This window comes from Kwoniella shandongensis, chromosome 9 (genome assembly GCF_008629635.2).
Source record: "Kwoniella shandongensis chromosome 9, complete sequence".
NCBI classification, from domain to species: Eukaryota; Fungi; Basidiomycota; class Tremellomycetes; order Tremellales; family Cryptococcaceae; genus Kwoniella; species Kwoniella shandongensis.
The window spans coordinates 393,423-411,700 of NC_089295.1; the positions used below are offsets into that span (position 1 = coordinate 393,423).

Consider the following 18,278-nt stretch of genomic DNA (forward strand, 5'->3'; position numbering starts at 1 on the left):
TCTTGGTGGCGGGGTCGATCACCGGCTTCGCGACCATCCTCTTGTTGCTATAATATGAGAACTCACGAGCATTATTGTATGACGAAGGTCATCACGGTAGAAAGGGTACGTTAAGGGCGCAAGCTAATTGTCACGGCTCAAGTGGGGGACACTGGGCCTAACCCCCACAACCCGCAAATTGAGCAACAAGTCCAGATGTCAAAAGATCATACTACGACCTAGGAGGATGACAGTGATCACTCGTCCAGCACCTAAACTTCGCCGAGGCCCGTTACACCCTTCGGAGGCAAATTCACTTTGTATTGCACTATATGTGTTAGGAAGCGAGCGACGTAGCTGTTCAGTGTCTTGACGTGGGATCGGCCTGCGCACTTTGCTATTCTGAGTAACTAAAAGTGGACGTTTGGCCGACCCCGAGGCTAGCACAGAGACATATAACGAGCGTGCTCGTGCAGACCATAGCCCTGGAATCCCACATACATGTTTCTCTCAACGCAGCAGCAAGTCGTCCTGAACCTGTCTGCCAGGTTCACACAATCACACTCACAGACAACTCAATACTGCAACATGTCCTTCCCGACCACCAACTCTTCCCTCACTCTTGAGCTGCTAAAAACTCGCTCACGAGCCATCATGGAAGTCCTCTGCAATCAACGTGATCCGAACTTCACCGTCGCTCGAACACTCCTCCACCCTGCCCTTCAGATGGAGCACGACGATTACCCCACTACGTCCGACCTCGAAGCTTATCTGACTATGTTCTCGGAAGTATTGACTTCCGTTCCTGATTTTGGATGTGTAGTCCACACAGAGATTGCGGAACTGGCTTCAAACGAAGAGAGACAGAATGGGATTGGAGGGAGATGTTGGGTCTTTAGTACGATCACGGGTTTACAAGATGGAGTGGAGAAATATAGTGTCGATATGATGGTGTTTGATAATCAGGGATTGGCTATCAAGCTCAAGGATGTACAGAGGGAGATCGGCAAGTAGTAACATAAATACAGTATAGCTCGAGGCTTTGTTTCGGATGTATGATGGTGGTCAGTGACCGCAACGTCGAGCCGTGTCCTGGAGCCACTTCTGAAGTCCTCCTGTCAAGCTTGCGCAGCACGATTGCCTCGGGCTTAGAAAGCATCCACGTAGTCATGTCAGCTCGATGACACAGCGACTCCACAAGTAGCTAGCAGTGCGTTGCATATCCATCCACCCGTCCTTATATCAAGGATAATATAATCATTCATCGTCGAAAAGTCTACGGCATCTCACCTTGAAACAACGTAAAAAGTGTAATAATAAAGCAAAATAGCGAAAAGGGAAAGGTATATATTATAATAGAACGATTATATCGTCAAAGCGATCGTGTCCTATTTCTCGAACGTGAGATTATTTATCGCTTCAACCATCTCCTCTCGAGCATACGGAGAGGGGGGAATGTGATAGCTGTAAAGGAGAGAGCGAGCAACCATCCTACATCTCCACCGAAGGGGTCGGGACCTCCAACTAAGGCTCCGACTATTACAATACGGTCGGTCAGCTGCGGCCACAAGTGCGAATAACGATGGAAACGACAAGCCACTCACTAGGACCGATGTACCACACTTGAGCCATACCCAAGACAGCACCAGCAACCCCAACACATCCAGCTGCGACAGCCGCATAGCCGACCGGTAACATATCGGATCTGTTCCAAGTCTCCGCAGCGTTGTAGTTGTCGTAGTTTGCCTTTCTGAAGATGAAGTGTTCTTCAAGAACTACAGTAACGTAGATGGCTAACCAGTAACCCAATACGTTGAGGAAGTTCTCGAGGGTGGACGAGAAATGGTTGGCACCGACGATGGCAAGAGGGATGTAGATCGCTGTAATGACGAAGGGCCAGACGATTCGAGGAACAGCAGCGATCCATTTGCTCTAAAAGCAACAAGTATGTCGTCAGCAACGATAGAAAGAGGTGATATCTAGTGTCACTCACAACGACGGAGATTGACATTCCCATCGAGTAAACGTTGATGACGTTGTTGGCAGTGACGGAGAGAACGAGCAAGACCATGAAGAATTTACCGCCTCCGTGCATGGATGGGACTGCATGGTACGCGTCAGTTTGCTTCCGAATCCAGTCTTGACTGAATCTTGAGATCACACTCACTCATGATGGCACCGAGAAGACCGCCAATCTCGTGCTCGGCGTAGGCGGCTCCCCAATCTTCGACGACCGTGGCGGCGGCACCGATAGCAGCACCCAACCACTGAACCAAGATAAGAGGCACGATCAAACCGAGATAAGTCCATCCGAAGACTTTCCAGCTCTTCGCCTCGGCAGGCATGTAGACGTTGTAATCGGACGACAAACTCGACCAACCGATTGCGAAACCCCAGATCGTACCGCCGAATGAGAGGACACTAGCAGCTTCGCCTTGTCCGACGGGCATGGGGGTGTTGGCGAGATGTTTGGCGGAAACACCGAGGAGGACGAGGAAAGTGATCGCTGTAGGGATCCAAGCGTATTGTTCAAACTTGTGGACTTGTCTGTATCCGAACATCCCGATGGCGAGCGTAGTGATCGCGATGATCACGGTACCGACGGCAGGAGAGAGCTTGTACTCTGATACAGCTCGGAGGGTCTGAGCACCGGCGATAGTGTTGATAATGGACCAACCAACGCAAGCGATACAATTAAGAAGAGCGACGAGTTTCGCACCGTAAAAGCCCCACGAGAATCGAGCCGAAGTCATCTGTCTCAAACCGAGTTTGGGTCCAAAGGTCGACATGTATGCGGGGATCATGGCGGTGAAACAGTTGAAGAAGACGATAGAGAGCATCGAATCGCCAAGACCGAGTTCGAAGAGTAAAGGACCGAGAACTCCGATACCGAGCGTGGGGAGAACACAGTTACATGCGAGCCAGATGAAAGTGTTATGGTACTGTTGGCGACCAATGGATCAAGTCAGCATTTTCGCGTTGTATAGTGGCGGATCGCCGGATTCATGATACCTACGAGTCGTGTATCGGGTCTTTCGGATTCGGGCACTCGCTCAATACCTCTCTGCAATGCGAAGCGACATCATCCATCAGCAACCTGCCCTTGTTGCTCTCACGGATCACCGTCACCGCACTCACAGTCTCGATTCCCATCTTGTGCTCCAACTTCCTGTTCCAATAATTGAATTTGGCCCACCCTGTCAACTGACCTGGTGCTTCCAAATCCTCGGTATACCCCGGTCGGTCGAATGCCGTTGAAGACGATGGCTCATCGTATGGGTATTTTCCGTCCTCGACGGGTGAAACGCCCTTTTCGATATCAGACATCTTCAGCAGGATGGTCGGTCGGTCGGTGGGTCGGTCGGTCGTACTATCCAGAAAGGCGGGGTAGCTTGCGTTTCAAACGACAAGGGTTGGCCTTCTGCAGTAATACCGAGAACAAGATAGACAGGATCAGTGAACGATACAAAAATCAAGTGTTGATGGTATCATCAATAACGATACTCACTCTCTTACTAACGCACTCCAACGAATGGATACTGTGGTGGGTTTGGTAAAGATAAGAGAAAGGTATTAATGGAAAAAGGTCCTATCCCGACCACATCGGACGACCGTCAGTCCCACCACCCACCACCTACCAGTATCGAAACTTTTTTTCTGTTAATCCGAGTACAGTATGCATGCTGGCGCGATTGCAGGGCAAACGAAATTTCTCTACACTCCCTTCGCCCGGAACCTCCCGCAGCGCTCTCGTAGCGAGACTCTCGTCCAATGATAAGCGTAGCATCTCGTCTCGTCTGGTAACAGGGATTTCTCGTCTACATGTGATGTTGGTTTGGATAGATAAAGATAAGCGACGAGAAAAACGGACGGACGGGAGGCGTTATGTGCGAGGCTTTAGCCTATTCTTAGAATACCGAACGTGTAAGTTACTGAGTATTTATGGACACCGAAGCGCGATTTGGTTTTTCATGTTCTCATTTTCCCTATTCGGCTGCTCCACAGGGAGGGAACGCGTCTGTCCTGTATGTACTGTATCTCAGCAAGGGAGGAGGCGACGAGACACAAGGCAATACAGCCTTATCTGAACATTTGGTATTCGACGGCCCTTGTGTCCTTATCTCAGGAGCGTGGATTTGGTATTGCCAGTTTCAATGTCATGGCGCGGCGGCATGGCTTTGGTCCGAAGTTGATTGGTTCGCTTCGGTCGACCTTTTCGGCAACCCCGAAGATCGTCTGTATGTAGATTTATGTCCACCAAAGGAATCCGAAACGTCTTCTGCATGCCTATCAACACGATTCCTATACCACCAAGTTATGGCATGTTCCGTCCGTGGTATAACATTTCCCCATATTCCCAATATATACATTATCAGTAGCCTTTGTTCAAGTCTTCAGTTCTACACCAATTCAAAGTATCGCGCAACTGCAAAGACGACCGATAGATCAGCATTGAGAACCACCTATTCACCCGGTGTTGTCGCACTCACCTTCCCAGTCTGTTACAGCCTTTCTGTGAACTTCCAATTCGTGTTCCCTCGTTCCCGCATAGTGATCCACAAAGTAGTCACCCAAAACTTCTCTAGCGATGCTGTCTTTCGCCTTGAACGCTGCAGTAGCAGCTTCAAGCGAGGTGGGCAGATGTTTCAGTGTCTCCCTGGTGACACCAGGTGCACCAATAGGTCCGTAAGGCAGGGGACGCTTCTTCTCGATACCTCGAAGACCCAGGGCGAAAATGGCCGACATGGCGTAGTACGGGTTCATCTGCAGGATACAATCAGCTTGGATCCCGACACATCTGATGCTACACTCACGTCGGCACCGGGCACTCGAACTTCGAAACGGGTGGCATAACCTTTGACACCTGGAGCAGAGATAATTCTGACTGATGCCGCTCGGGAGTCATACCCGTAAGATGCAGTGTCAGGAGCCCACATCGCCTATCATGACGACCGCCCCGAATCAGCGGACTCATTTACGAAATGCAACCCAAGACAACGCACCTGACCACCCTGCAATCGCTTGTACGAGTTGATCGTGGGGCAGAACATGGGGACAACTGCAGGCGTTGATCTCTTGATCAGCTGAGCCACAAAAGATCATCTTCAGCTTATCACGCACCATCAGACATGCCCTCCAATAATCCTGCCAAGAACCACTCTGCCTCCTGGGAAAGGTATTGAAGATCCTTGTGCGCTGCATCTTTCCTACCTCCTGCCTTTGTCTCTTCGTCCGATAAACCAAAAATGTTCTTGCCGTTGGCATCTTGCAATGAAACGTGAATGTGACTGACATCAACGTCAGCTGAATAGATCTGCCTGTAAGACCTGTGCGACTCACCCAGAACACCCCGGAAGCTACGATGATGCGGCATGTCAGCGATAGCTCATCTTCTGTTGAGCGTATTTTTGGAACTCACATCTCCCCAAGGCTTGGCCATGAACGTAGGTGTGATACCGTGCTTCATCCCCACACTCTTCGCGACAAGCTTGAACAGACAGGCATTGTCCGCCATTCGAGCCGTGTCGGTGAAGGCGAGGGCACTCTCGTAGACACCTGGTCCGGTCTCTGTGTCTGCAGAGGAAGGGCGTGTTAGAAGCAATAGAACGCGAGTGTTGACAGAGTGTACGTACGATGTCCTTCAATGGGGATACCAAAGTCGAGCGCGTGGTCAAAGAGGTCATGGAAGTAATCCATGTTGAGTGTTGGCCTGAGTAAGGAGTACCCGTGCACTGTAATACTGTTAGTATCGCACGGACCAAAAGGGGGGGGAGGGGTTGCAACACTCACTGCCTGGTGTGAGGGGACTGAGATCTCTGAACTTTTTCTCGGCGAGCGTATGAGGTGTCTCTTGGAATTGGAAGTACTACAACCCAGTTTCGCATCAGCTCTGCCTTTCGTCTTTCCAAAAGGCTGACTCACCTCGAATTCTGCACCACTCATGCATTTCCATCCCATTCCCTCTGCTTTCCCCACAACCTTCTCCACCAAACTTCTCGGATCAACAGGCAACACCTCACCAGTCTCGGGGATGATGAACTTGCACAAGAAGAAAGGGATGTTTCTCTCCCATTTCAGACGACGGAAGGTCTTCAAGTCGATGATAGCTTGTAGATCACGGTATCCGTTGTCCCAGTTTGCGACGAGGAGTTCACGGTTGTACGTCTGGTCGTGGACTGTTGTTCGAGACGAAAGTATTCGCGTCAACAAGCGCACATGGTGTACATCGAGATGCTTTCTCCCTTGAGAAAGCGAAACGATTACTCACTGTCCCAGCCGAAGATGACACTGCAGAAGTTGAATCCATCAGACTTGGCCGCTGATAACAGCTTCTCCTTGGACATGATCTTCCCTCTGAGGACACCGTCGACATCGACACCTACACGTCACGAATAGAAAACGGTCAGTTAGCAAGCTGCTTGGGCTGAGATACTCGTGCTAGTATACAGTCACACCTCGCGGATGGATGTAGTATGCTTATCATACGATATGTTCTGAAGACTCACCTGCCACTTTCACCTTGGTGTCATCTTTCAGAAGCTCTTTCAGCTCTTCGAGAGAATTAGGAGCGCCGTCTGTGGGTGAGATCTTCATGACGGGTATGATTGATTGGGTGTATCTATAGCTGTAGGATGGGTATGAACGAGTTGTAATTAGAGAGTGATATATCAATAGAGATAGAGAATGTATGTAACCAACAGCTCGAAGCGAGACTGGAGATAGCAGAAGATAGAACCATTCAGGAACGGGAAGACCACGGGCACAACGATGATGACGATATAGGCTGAATTGTGTGAGGATACTTTCCCACGGTGTAGCATCTCTTGTGTTAGAGAAGGACAGTCGCGTCCTGGAAATCGAGTACATGACGATCATAAGATCATTCAACCAACCTGCTAAATTAAGATCAATTTGATTCACTCTTCCCATAGCTTACTCACTCTGCTTGCTTGACTGAATCACCATGCCACCTCAAGCACGTTCCATCTCTTCGTACTTTCTCAAGCCGACTTCGCCCGCTGCTGCAATAGCAAAAGCTTCCACGTCCACTTCCACAAATACCAGTCCCACCACACCGAAAAGCAGTACTCCTGCTAAACGACCCATTACTCTGTCGGATGCTGCGAAGCGTGCAATCGAAGAAGGGTTAGCGTCTAGTCCATTGAGAGATGGCTCACCGGAGCCGGCGAGCAAGAAAGCAAAGATTGATAGTAGTCCTTCAGCGCCATCTAGTATGTACAATACAACAACTCGCACCCCGTCCCTCACTGGTAAGCGGTAACGCTGACTGATTGACATCTTCCTTCTTCACTCGCTATAGAGGTCGCAGACATATTCGCGAAACCAACTACTACACTCACTGCTACTCCCAAATCGTCAACACCACGAGCGACGAGCCGCGATGAACTTCGTACAAAGTTCGCGGATAACCCGAGATGGGCTTCGTTATTGGGTTTAGAGCTGGATACGCTAGGAGAAGATTGGTTATTGGCTTTGCAGGATGAATTGACAAAGTCGTACTTCCTCAGTGTGAGCGGCTCCTACATGTTCTGTCACTCTTGCAGCCCTTATAGCTCGGGCGGCCATCGTCACGTTTTAGGAGCTATCGCTGATACGAGCTCACTACCCAGCTGAAAGAGTTTGTGACGAACGAGCAAAAGACGAAACAGATCTTCCCTCCTGGTAAGTCGGTGCACCAGTCACCGAGGTAATCTTGAGGTGGACGTAAACTGACCTCCCCTATCTGATCCACAGCTCCGGATATCTACTCTTGGTCAAGATTTTGCCCGCTGAAAGATGTTCGAGTGGTCATAATAGGTGTGTTATCAGCTACGATGAGATGATGGTCAGTCAACCGGTAGCTGATCTCCTGCTCTGTGACATCTAGGTCAAGATCCGTACCATGTGAGTCTCCATCTCAGCTCAAGTCGAAGACCTGCTGATTTCGCCTCATTCACTTGATTAAATAGGATGATGGACAAGCTCATGTAGGTGTTCTTCGCTTATGATGAACGCTGGCACAATACTCATGACTATATGTTCCAGGGCCTCGCCTTCTCTGTTCGAAAAGGTGTCAGGATCCCACCTTCTCTTCGAAACATATACAAAGAGATGCACGACGAGATCCCCGAATTCGCCATACCTAAACATGGGCAAGTTATCTTCCTTTCCCCGTCCATCACGTCTACCCGATATTCATCGATTTGCTGTGCCTTTGTCCCCTAACTGACTTATTCTGGATCACAGAGATCTGACAGAGTGGGCCAAGCACGGCGTGTTATTGCTCAATACTTCCTTGACGGTCCGCGCACACGAGGTGAGCAGTCCACCGTATCTTCCTGCGCGCTGCTGTATGTCTAAGATATCGATCGCTGACCGATTCCTCCTCACCGCGTAGGCCGGATCACACGCCAATAAAGGATGGGACCAATTCACAGCTGCTGTACTGAAAGTGGTGACGGCGCGACTAGCGCCAGGACCTTCAGTGGCTGCGGACAAGGGCGAGAAAGTAGCTGGGGGCAACGGGGTGGTGTTCATGGCGTGGGGAGCACATGCTGCTAAGATGTGTGCGGGAGTCGATAAGGTAAGCGTCGCGTCCCCTCATATCTATCTCTTCCCTATACGAGAACTCCTCCGGCCCCGGTGCGACAAAGCGTTCAACTAGACTGTGAGAACTAATCGTTGTCCGTCACACGCAGAACAAATACCTTATCCTGAAATCGGCCCATCCGAGTCCTCTCTCTGCGAGTCGAGGGTTCTTGGGTAACGGTCATTTTGTCAAAGCGAACGAATGGTTAGAAAAGAGATATGGTCCAGAGGGCGGTATCGACTGGAAGAGTCTTGGTGGGGAGTAGTCAGTTTGTAGCCAGCACCTTGATAGCTGTGATGTGCGGACAATTGGATCCTGTTTGAAGCGGAGGAAAGTGCGTAACACGTGGTGCAGGAAGCAAGCTGGTGTTGTCATGCCGGGATGAAAGGAGAACCCTTTTTAGCTACTTGTACATCCCATACATTGATCGTCCAACCTATCACATATGTATAATATCTCAGATGTCTGATCATGACGAACCACTCGCCTCGGTGGCTACAGCACTGCTTGAAGATCCTTCCGCCGAAGCTGAAGCGGTAGCTGCAGCCTTTCCTTTTTGAGGTCTCGATCTTCCCCAAACCACCTTCGCTCTCTTGCCTGAGACTTCGATACCACTTTGCGCTGACAAAGCTTCGGCACATCGCTCAGCCATGGACCGTTGTGTAAAATTGACAAAAGCGCAGTCTACAGATTAACACAAAGAGCATTGTCAGCTCATGACTATCTTACAGCGTAGTTTCATCCTAAAAACCGCGGTGGACTCACGACTCGCTTCAACGATGGTCAATGATCGGACATCGGTAGGTTTGACCCAAGGACAAGCACCAGCCAATGACGCTCTTATCTCCGCTTCGGTACACGTTGGCAAGCCAAGGAACAGTAATGTCGTCTAGTAAAACCAAAAAATCAGCACAATACTCAGCGTTAGATGTCACATAGCACCGTCGACTGAGATGCTTGATTTGTGACTGATGAAACGTACCACCGTCTTGTCCTCTGGCGCTTTCATCCCTTTACTCTCCGCTTGTTCTCTCAAAATCTTCTTCGCAACCGGGTCATTCTTTCCGTAATATCGATCCACAAGGTTCTGCTTCTGCATACCGTTCTCCTCTGGTATTTCGTGTCTGCAAGGTGAACCGTCCGCATGTTCAGCGCGAGATTCTTCAGTAAATTCGACGGGTCGCTCACCTGAAAGGACACTCTCCACCACGTTTACAATCTCCCTTGACGAAGAAACTACAGATATGCGGTCTATTTCTCTTGTAGTACGGGTCTGTCCTCGCTAGGTTCTTGAGCATCTCTCGTCCTGCCTTGTTCGCAACTTCCGAATCGAACGACATTCCATCGGGCGAATCTGCCATCTGTAGGGAGAGAAGGACATCAGTATCGTGTACTGTATCAGGGACAGCTGTGGAGAAACGCACTTGTTGTTCCAGATTTTGGATGTAGAATTCTATTGTCTCCGAACGTGAGCAAAGAAACGAAGATAGCGCTGCGACTACACTCACGTTTGTTAATATCGGACGTAGGGGCTTGGTTCTTTCTGCCCAAAGCAGCATCTCTGACCTGCACAGGTAGACCAAACTCCCTAAATGAGTAACACAATGTCAGCTTCTCTCCAATGAGATGCGCGCATGCCTCCTTCATCCCCTCTGCATCATATAACTTGCGCTCGTTCAGACCGCGTCTGGTGTCCTACCCACCAACTTCGTGTATCACAGCTAGTTCCCAGAAACGAGCCCACTCACAAATCCAACAGACAAGTCTGACAAACACCCTTGATCTTCGAACAAGTCGTGCAGATCTCAGTTTTCTTGAACCTCGATCCGGCTCCTGGGTTCCATCTGAATACGGTATAAGGTCGGTTACAGATTTTGCATTCTGATCCGAACTCTTGCTTGCTCTGCATGGTGTATAGAGTTGGTCAGCGTCATAATAGTACACTGTAACACGACATGGGATGGAAAGCGGGAGAGACAGAAGAGGAAATGAGACGTTTGGAGAGGAGACTCACCATTCGAACATAGGGGTTAGGACCAAGACCTGTCGAGCAGAAAGAGTGTTCAGCTTGTCATCCGTCGCACTACAGCTGCGATCGATCAGTAGCTGACTCACATGTCTCGCATCTAAACGTGAATAGTTAGCATTCCGCTCATTCCAGCGAAAAAGTAGATGTAACAACTCACAATATAGGAAAGTCTGAACTTTCCACACCAACTTTCTACATACCGGATCAATTCCAATCAGCTTCTTCTGACCCCAGCTTGTCCGAGATGGTGAAGCTGATCGGTACTCACGTTGATGTCGTGCTTGGCAGGCATTTTGGTGTAACTCTTATCCTGAGCGAGTATGTAAAGACGATAAGCCGAGTCAGAGTGATATAGTTGAAGTTGACAACTTCAAGACAACAGCAAGACGAGCGGCGAGCGAGTGATGCATGATGTGGAATATCGTTGCACTGCTTGATAAGCAAAATCCCAAACGACACGTTTTTGACACGCGGTAGACGTCACCCTCGAGCGGTAATGTTGCTGCACCGGTCTAGTCTCTCTTGCTGTTCGTCGTTTATTGGATGCATATCAGTCAGGTCTGTGTTGCAACGCTACTGTACTCGAGTACTGCTTCAAGCTGCGGGACCTAAGCCGAGTCGAGTCTGGTGCGGCAAGACGCAAAGTTACTGAGTACAGGCTCTCAATTTCAGGAGCAAAAACAGTTTCAAAAACATGTATCTCGTATCAACAATTTCCACACGTTTTACTTGTTGACGACACTCCGGGCATGAGCATCGCGTCCATTGATGCCATGTCGATGGCTGCGGGATTGTGGATCTGTTCGGCTCCACTTTGTGCTGTGTGTATGCATTGACCTCGTTCTATTTCCTGGAGACAGACGGGACAGTATCCTCCCAGCGTGGAGGTTCGTGCGCTCTTAGACGGGAGAGACGGAGTACGAAAAGGAGGTCCATGCTTCTCCACAGACACGCCAAGAAACGCGTATAAAGTGCCTCCGAATGCTGTGCTGTGCATCACCGTCACCGTCGTTGATCGCCTCGGTGTTGTGGCGTCCAGTACGCGGATCAGTGGTCCGAGCGTGAAGATGAAACGCTGTCCCTAAATCAGTGATTAGCCTCCATTGTCCTCGAAACGACGCCACGACCCTTCTCTTCCGTTGACTGTTTGAAGGTACAACGGCCTCTTGGTGTACAGAAATGTTTTCATCGTGGATCAATCACACTGCTGTATGTGGGAGGTCGCAGAGACAATAAGATACTCGAGTATACCTCGGTCGTAAGGCGAACAATGGGCATGGCAACGCAATACCCAGCGCCCAGATCATTCGCGACGATACACATGTCGGACAAAGGGAGGTACCAGTGATCTGTCGAACGGGCAATCAGGACACTGGCACAGATCATCTGCTGGACGGGCAGGGAAGTCATGGTCGACAGCAAGGGTTGGTTGAGCTATGACATGCCAATCATCGATAGGGAAAGGGCGTTGTCAAGGGCGGTCCTTTTGCACATGGTGTCAATCCCCATCTCGTTCGAACGGGATCCATAACAAATATAAATGAGCCAAAACTTCCTTCGATCTCGACTTGATCCCCCCACAATCCTTCTCGAGTCAAAGTCCGCTCCTTTCATCCCACTTAATCTCTCTATCATTACCCCTTGTCTTGGCTTCCTGTTTTGATCGAACAAGAACAAGGGCTTTCCAACTTATAACAAGTTAAACAACTCATCTTTCCTAAAACGAACAAGGCTCCCACCACCGTTCATTGTACATCTCCGTTCCCATCTTCATTTTTCTCCTTGGGCTGTCCGAACCTTCCTCTCAATCACTCCCTCACCATGTTCGCAAAGTCCACCTTCGTTGCGTTCCTCGCTCTCGCCTCGTCCGTCTCGGCAGGTGGTCTCTCCCTCAATCTTCGTACATCGTACAATTTCGGTTGTTCCTCTTCCATCAAGGCCAAAGCTACTACTCCCCAGCGAGACTCGTGTTCGTCTTCTGGTAGCTTCTTCACAGAATATCAAGGGAACCCACTCTGCGTTTCGTCTTCCACAAGGACCCCGTATGTACTGGTTTTCCTTTCTTTGCCAGCCCATCAGCTAAGGACACTCGTACTGATATTATGTGGGTTGTAGACCTCCTTCAGACCTGACTTGTCCTTTCAACTGGGGTTCTCACAAGACTGCCAAGTGGTGTGTACAACCTTCCATCCCCTAGTCGTAGCGCATGAAGGTGTGCTGATCCTGCTGTTTTCCAGCTGTGTCCCGGAGACCGAAGTCTCCCCGTGTGACTGTGGTGAAGGTAAGTTCAAGGCCATCAAAGTCCGTCTCTCAAGATGGAATTAAACACTGACTTACTCGTCGTTTCGTTCCAGGCTACACGTTCAATTCGAACGAGAAAAAATGCGTTGCCAACCACGGTGGTGGTTGTGGTCAGGATCAATGGTATCACGATCGATCCAGTTCGTGTTGCGATAACTCGTGGCATTGGAGTCCTCCAACAGGTCCTTGCCCGAAGGGTATCACCTGTCCCACTGGTGAGTACAGAGCAATCCCTGTCGCCGGCCACGCCACGACTTCCCCCGGATCTCAAGGGCTGTTGCTAAGAACCCTGTTGATATTGACTTTTGCTTCGCAGATTGGTTCTGGCACAAGGATCACCAAAAGTGCAAGCCCCATCACCCTCGATCTCCTGAACCTGACTGCGACGACTGGGATCAGAAGAACCGTGAGTTATAAACTGTATACCCCGTGGGAAATGAGCTGAAGATCGTCGTAGAATGTTGTGGCGGTGGCGGTTCGGGTCCTTCGCAAGGTGTCAGCGGTGGTGAGTGCATTGAGGAGGATCAAAGCCGGCGACACATGGATCTGACGCCTCGCATTAATAGGCAGTTGGAAGCGTAACTTCAAGGCTCGTGAACAGATAGCCCTCTTTCCTCAATCTAACCTCGACAAGATGTACTGCCCCAGTCCTCTTCACGCCTGGTAAGTGTAGCGAGTCTGTCAACAAAGTCGGAGCAACCGTTGATCAGTATGATCGTTTAGTACTGTGCCTACTACGACTGGCGGTGAATGGTCTTACGAATGTATCGACTTTGAGACCGAGCTCGAATCTTGCGGTGGTTGTGCCTCCACCGGCGAAGGTGTAGACTGTACCAAGATACCCAACGTGTTGGGTGTCGGTTGCGAGTCAGGTGTTTGCGCTGGTGAGTCCGACCTGTCTCATCTTCCATTCACACTAGCTTCTGTGGAAGTGTGACTGACATCTCGCCGTCGCAGTCTACACTTGTGAAGCTGGCTTCGCTGCCAACGGTACCGAATGCGTTGCCATCTAAACAGGATCAAAACAACGCGTGGATCTGTATATAGATAGATTCGGAATATCATTTATAGTGTAAGGACAATTGAGGGTTACATAACTCTCTCACTCTATTTCTCTCTTTGCATACAGTAGTCGTTCTTTGTGTTTGTCGAATAAGTTAGAAAGATGGAAAGCGTTTGCAGGACAGCCTCGAGTTGGATGCGTGCCTGGCTCTATTTGACTGAGACGTGTTGGGTCTAGCACTTTCGCGGTTTGTCGGTGAGAAAGTAGAGTGTGATAGTGAGAGATGTAGTGTACATAAGTAGAGGTATGGACAATGCTTGTATATTGCAAGTTATCACTAGATGGATGCAGTCCTGATGAGATGCTCAGATATGGTTGACACGTACTATCCGCTGTATATGAGTATGCCGTTAAAGCACGCGTTCGGAGGTATGTTACACGATGTAAAGTTACCCTGGATCACCGCAGCGTAGAGGAGAGTAATAGGTGTGAACTTTGATTCAACAGAGTCAGTCTGGTGTTGTACAAAGTTATTCATAACGACTACTCTTACCTCTACATATTCCATTACTTTCAATGTACTATCCCTCTGCCTCGTCATTATCTCGACCTCTCCCTCACGCTCATTAGCCCGTACTTGACACACACAGACAGACAATCACGCTCGGATCATCTCTTGGCATAGAAATAGACTTCCTCCACCCTTTTTCTCCCACAACCACGTTTCCCTCTCCTCTCCGCGCTTCTTTCACTCCCTTATCAAAATCAACAATCCACATCAAGACCTCTTCACTTCCTCACCCAAGATGTCCAGCTCTTCCGAGACATACTTACCGCCGAACCTCGCTACCTCCTCGCACCTCGCGCAACCCGGTCAATCGAATCATGGTCACGGACATGGACAAGGACACGCACGAAATGCTTCTACATACACTTCTGCCGAGAATGGAGTGAGTACACGAACTCTCACACAACGAAGTCCAAGTCCGTCACCTACGAAACCGACTTTCGGATTCGGAGATCATCATCTCCATTCACCGATCCCTTCTTCGTCAGGAGTAGTGGGGAGTAGTTCGTTAGATCGATCGAGCTCAGGTCACGGTGTTGGTCTTGGTCCTGGTGGACCGAGCGGGTTGGGTGGGTTGACACCCCAGAGAATAGGAAGAGCGATAGGAGCGAGATTCATGAGAGCGGTGAGAAGAGGGAATTTACCTTTCTTGATTGTATTCTTCAGGTGAGTTGGTAGAGTGCCACCTGACATCGATACACCCCTCCTCCTTTCCTTAACCACTCGCCTCTTTTAATTACATCACTACTCACCTCTATTTGCATCCTTTCACTTCGCTCTCGCCTCTTTCATTTGAACTCACCTCAGACCAGAACAAACCTTTACTGACCCCTGTCCTCAACTCAGCTGCACAATAGTCTTCTTCTCAGCCCTCGCCGGAGTAGGCTACGTCGAACCCCCTCTCACTGAAGCGCTCGTGGATGGACCAGGCGGTGGATCAGCCGGCGGTGCGGTCCCATTCAAACCAGGTGGTCCGGTCTTTGACCCTTCGGCAGATCAGAGAAATCTGGGTTTGGAGAAGAGGATAGCGGAGCAGAGAGCTTTGGAAGAAGCATGGGCCAGGAAGAGGAGACCAAAGGATGTGAGTGGGGTTTTCGACCATATGCTGGTTTTGTACCTTGGACAAGCGTGGCTTCTCAATACATTTGCGACGGTTCTGGGAGACACGGGATACGCTGTCACTTGGGATTCTGTTTTGTGCAGACCAGCACGTCACGTCACTATCGCCCTTGCTTTTAAGAGGCTGTAGAGGAGAGAGGTGACGGGGGAGGGAAGAGCGATCATCATACGGAAGGACTTGTGCTGACAGTGCGCTTGATCACCCAGGGCGCTTGGATGCGAAAACAACGAGACGACAAAGCGGTTCGACGAGTTCCAACAGCTACCAAGACGACTTCAGCAGCTAGTGCTTACGAGACGGTCGTTGCGGAGCTGGTGGATACAGGAGATGATGGAGCAGAAGGTTTAGATAAGAGAGTTTGAGCAAGATTATCTCGACGACTTGGGGGGTTGGAGGAACAAATCACTTAGATACGGGAAGAGGGCACGCGGATCTGCATGGAGAAGGAAATAGGGGGTACTTGAGAGGGAGTTACGATCTGATAAGGGGTACTCATTATTGGTTTCACATCTCGGTTTCTTTCAGCTGTAAACCATGTTCATCTGGAGGCTTTCGCATTTCTGCTTAGTCTGCTGGTTTGGTGCAAACACAGCACAACTACTCGACTTTGGGGTTTAGTGATCTTAGATTTACAACACATGCACTGCATGTGACTTTGCAAGTAAAGAACGTCTGTATGAGACAGACAATATGTCAGACTTTTGCTTATACCACCATTTGAGGAGTATTGTATTTGCGGTGGTAATATACGTTATACATGCCATGCTAGAAGATACCGAAGAGAAACGAAGAATAGCGAATACGAGATACTTTCCCGCTCACATACAAATACGGTATGTGATGTATCTGGCGGCCACGTAAACCGATAATCAGTGACCACCCATATCAACGGGAAAATGAGGTGGACACCACTCACCGTCCGGCAGTCTCACTCGCTCTTTCAATCTTCATCACTTGACCTCTCTTCATACCATAATACCTAGCAACAGGATCCGTGATCATGATTCGCGGTAATTGCGTCTCTTTCAGTCGACTGATGCAAGCAGTCAGCATATAGCAGCACATTAACAAGTTGATTTGGTCGACGAGTCGACTAGTTTTGTATAAAGATGATGGCGGTACTCACTATCGTTTGATGAGAGCTGATTTCTCGTCCGGTTTCATGATAACATGTTTCGGAACGAGGAAATGTCGAGTAATATTGACAAGCAAATCTGATTCTGGGAAATCCTCCAACGAATATTCAGATCCCATCTCCGTTAATGTCTACGTGACGTGAGAGATGGCTGATCAGCATACTGCGATCTTAGTGGAATAGGTTAGAGACACACCTTCTTTGCAGCCGGTGACATCTTTTCACTCCATATGATCATACCACGTCTCGCTCCCATTTTGTCCATCGAACCGATAAATCTAAGTAGAGGGTAATAGGCAGAAAGGTCAGCACGGGTTTCGTGCGAGCAATCCCAATGTTGCTCAACAGTCCGGTCTCCGTCCTCCCTCCACCCGTGACGCAAGTGACCACGTCCCCTCGTCCACGAGTCATTCCCAGCATTCATCTTTCCTTGCCGGACAACGTGACCTGGTAATGGCCCACGTTGTATACCAGTTCCCCTCCGCGCTTTCCTTCGTCTCTCGTTCAATATCCCCACTTGAACGGCCGCTGTTCCACTCACGTCTTCATTGACGCCTTACTGACGTTCTTCTCTGAACAGAAGTACACAAAGATCTTCTCCGAGTTTTCTGAGTGAAGCGCATCGAAGCTCATGTTGGTTCGGCTGTACACAATGGTCATCAGATCAGCATCCCCACTCGAATTTCGAATTCTGTAGGCGTTGTTGCTGAAGCGTAAGGAAGACTCATCCAACTCACTCGACTGATCCGGTAGCTCCGTGCTTTTGCTTGAACTCGTCGAAAGGTACGTTGATCTCGTAGTCGGCAAGCAGGTACCCCTAGATATATCGACAACATCAGTACAAAATTCACGCCAGTATAAGGGAAGAATGATTGGCTGAGGAGAGAAGGCCGTCTCGATGTCTCGAGGGAAACGAGGTCGAGCCAAAGTAACAGGAGGAGAAGAAGTCTCACTCACCCTGTCCCGGACCATCTCGTGCACCGTTCTCGACACTCGCCATAATCGAGCCAATTCTCTATCTGATTCTTGTGACATGTTGAGTTGAGCGATTGGTTAGTAACAGCGTTTGTTTATGCACAGGTTCAGATACAGAACATGAAAACAGAGGTAATGACAGTCGAAGGAAGCAGCAACTTTTGACGTTTCAGCACATTCGTGCCTAATTTGTCTGGCGACGGCGTACGCTAACTAGGCGCGCCAGACAGCCTTAATTGGTTCACCACGTGAGGTCGATCGGTCGTTTCCGTGTTTTGGGTTATAAATGATCCACGAGACGCGTTGACCAGCGGCGTCACTGCGATAAGAGGGAGAGCATCTGGCGTGCTGCTAAGCAATCCAAAGCACCGGATTCCCTAAATCCGAATCGACACCACCTGTCGCTCACACGAAAAGAGCAAACATAGCATCCTCCACGGTGATTCCTCCGATAAGAGAATCGGTGAAAAGGTTCACGCTCACGTTGACCGATCGAGTGTTGTTCTCGGTTGCTTTGTCCTTTCTTCTGCTTCGTTGAAAGACGCTGAGGTACTCAAAACAGTCAGCGTGAACAACAA

General features: G+C 49.5%; 8 protein-coding genes across 8 annotated transcripts; 4 read left to right on the plus strand and 4 right to left on the minus strand.

Moving 5' to 3' along the window:
• Nucleotides 1–480: 480 nt before the first annotated feature.
• Nucleotides 481–993, plus strand: CI109_105083 (uncharacterized protein; the record flags this gene model as incomplete). The annotated part of the gene is made up of 1 exon (XM_032005466.2): nucleotides 481–993. The coding sequence occupies one exon, from the start codon at nucleotides 481–483 to the stop codon at nucleotides 991–993; it is 513 nt and encodes a 170-aa protein (XP_031860185.2).
• Nucleotides 994–1,390: 397 nt separating this feature from the next.
• Nucleotides 1,391–3,306, minus strand: CI109_105084 (uncharacterized protein; the record flags this gene model as incomplete). Its single annotated transcript, XM_032005465.1, has 6 exons — nucleotides 1,391–1,515; nucleotides 1,584–1,911; nucleotides 1,973–2,082; nucleotides 2,147–2,921; nucleotides 2,996–3,043; nucleotides 3,118–3,306. 6 exons carry the CDS (start codon nucleotides 3,304–3,306, stop codon nucleotides 1,391–1,393), a joined length of 1,575 nt encoding a protein of 524 aa, XP_031860184.1.
• A 1,073-nt stretch (nucleotides 3,307–4,379) lies between these two features.
• On the minus strand, nucleotides 4,380–6,573 carry CI109_105085 (uncharacterized protein; the record flags this gene model as incomplete). The annotated part of the gene is made up of 12 exons (XM_032005464.1): nucleotides 4,380–4,405; nucleotides 4,470–4,743; nucleotides 4,794–4,919; nucleotides 4,983–5,038; nucleotides 5,101–5,267; nucleotides 5,320–5,336; nucleotides 5,399–5,553; nucleotides 5,613–5,711; nucleotides 5,770–5,845; nucleotides 5,902–6,155; nucleotides 6,248–6,358; nucleotides 6,486–6,573. The coding sequence occupies 12 exons, from the start codon at nucleotides 6,571–6,573 to the stop codon at nucleotides 4,380–4,382; spliced, it is 1,449 nt and encodes a 482-aa protein (XP_031860183.1).
• A 370-nt stretch (nucleotides 6,574–6,943) lies between these two features.
• CI109_105086 (uracil-DNA glycosylase) lies at nucleotides 6,944–8,834 on the plus strand (the record flags this gene model as incomplete). The annotated part of the gene is made up of 10 exons (XM_065967606.1): nucleotides 6,944–7,211; nucleotides 7,301–7,509; nucleotides 7,611–7,662; nucleotides 7,735–7,797; nucleotides 7,868–7,884; nucleotides 7,950–7,967; nucleotides 8,026–8,132; nucleotides 8,227–8,296; nucleotides 8,378–8,563; nucleotides 8,679–8,834. 10 exons carry the CDS (start codon nucleotides 6,944–6,946, stop codon nucleotides 8,832–8,834), a joined length of 1,146 nt encoding a protein of 381 aa, XP_065823678.1.
• Nucleotides 8,835–9,038: 204 nt separating this feature from the next.
• CI109_105087 (pre-mRNA-splicing factor SLT11) lies at nucleotides 9,039–10,890 on the minus strand (the record flags this gene model as incomplete). Its single annotated transcript, XM_032005462.1, has 11 exons — nucleotides 9,039–9,253; nucleotides 9,335–9,458; nucleotides 9,552–9,693; nucleotides 9,758–9,930; nucleotides 9,994–10,022; nucleotides 10,078–10,157; nucleotides 10,318–10,472; nucleotides 10,584–10,612; nucleotides 10,685–10,695; nucleotides 10,756–10,790; nucleotides 10,867–10,890. The coding sequence occupies 11 exons, from the start codon at nucleotides 10,888–10,890 to the stop codon at nucleotides 9,039–9,041; spliced, it is 1,017 nt and encodes a 338-aa protein (XP_031860181.1).
• Nucleotides 10,891–12,419: 1,529 nt separating this feature from the next.
• CI109_105088 (uncharacterized protein) lies at nucleotides 12,420–13,912 on the plus strand (the record flags this gene model as incomplete). The annotated part of the gene is made up of 9 exons (XM_032005461.1): nucleotides 12,420–12,640; nucleotides 12,714–12,770; nucleotides 12,836–12,879; nucleotides 12,953–13,114; nucleotides 13,216–13,305; nucleotides 13,357–13,404; nucleotides 13,466–13,562; nucleotides 13,623–13,783; nucleotides 13,857–13,912. The coding sequence occupies 9 exons, from the start codon at nucleotides 12,420–12,422 to the stop codon at nucleotides 13,910–13,912; spliced, it is 936 nt and encodes a 311-aa protein (XP_031860180.1).
• A 796-nt stretch (nucleotides 13,913–14,708) lies between these two features.
• Nucleotides 14,709–15,952, plus strand: CI109_105089 (uncharacterized protein; the record flags this gene model as incomplete). The annotated part of the gene is made up of 3 exons (XM_032005460.1): nucleotides 14,709–15,136; nucleotides 15,317–15,551; nucleotides 15,797–15,952. 3 exons carry the CDS (start codon nucleotides 14,709–14,711, stop codon nucleotides 15,950–15,952), a joined length of 819 nt encoding a protein of 272 aa, XP_031860179.1.
• Nucleotides 15,953–16,408: 456 nt separating this feature from the next.
• On the minus strand, nucleotides 16,409–17,760 carry CI109_105090 (uncharacterized protein; the record flags this gene model as incomplete). Its single annotated transcript, XM_032005459.1, has 7 exons — nucleotides 16,409–16,436; nucleotides 16,507–16,623; nucleotides 16,717–16,856; nucleotides 16,922–17,003; nucleotides 17,267–17,368; nucleotides 17,463–17,542; nucleotides 17,683–17,760. 7 exons carry the CDS (start codon nucleotides 17,758–17,760, stop codon nucleotides 16,409–16,411), a joined length of 627 nt encoding a protein of 208 aa, XP_031860178.1.
• Nucleotides 17,761–18,278: the final 518 nt, after the last annotated feature.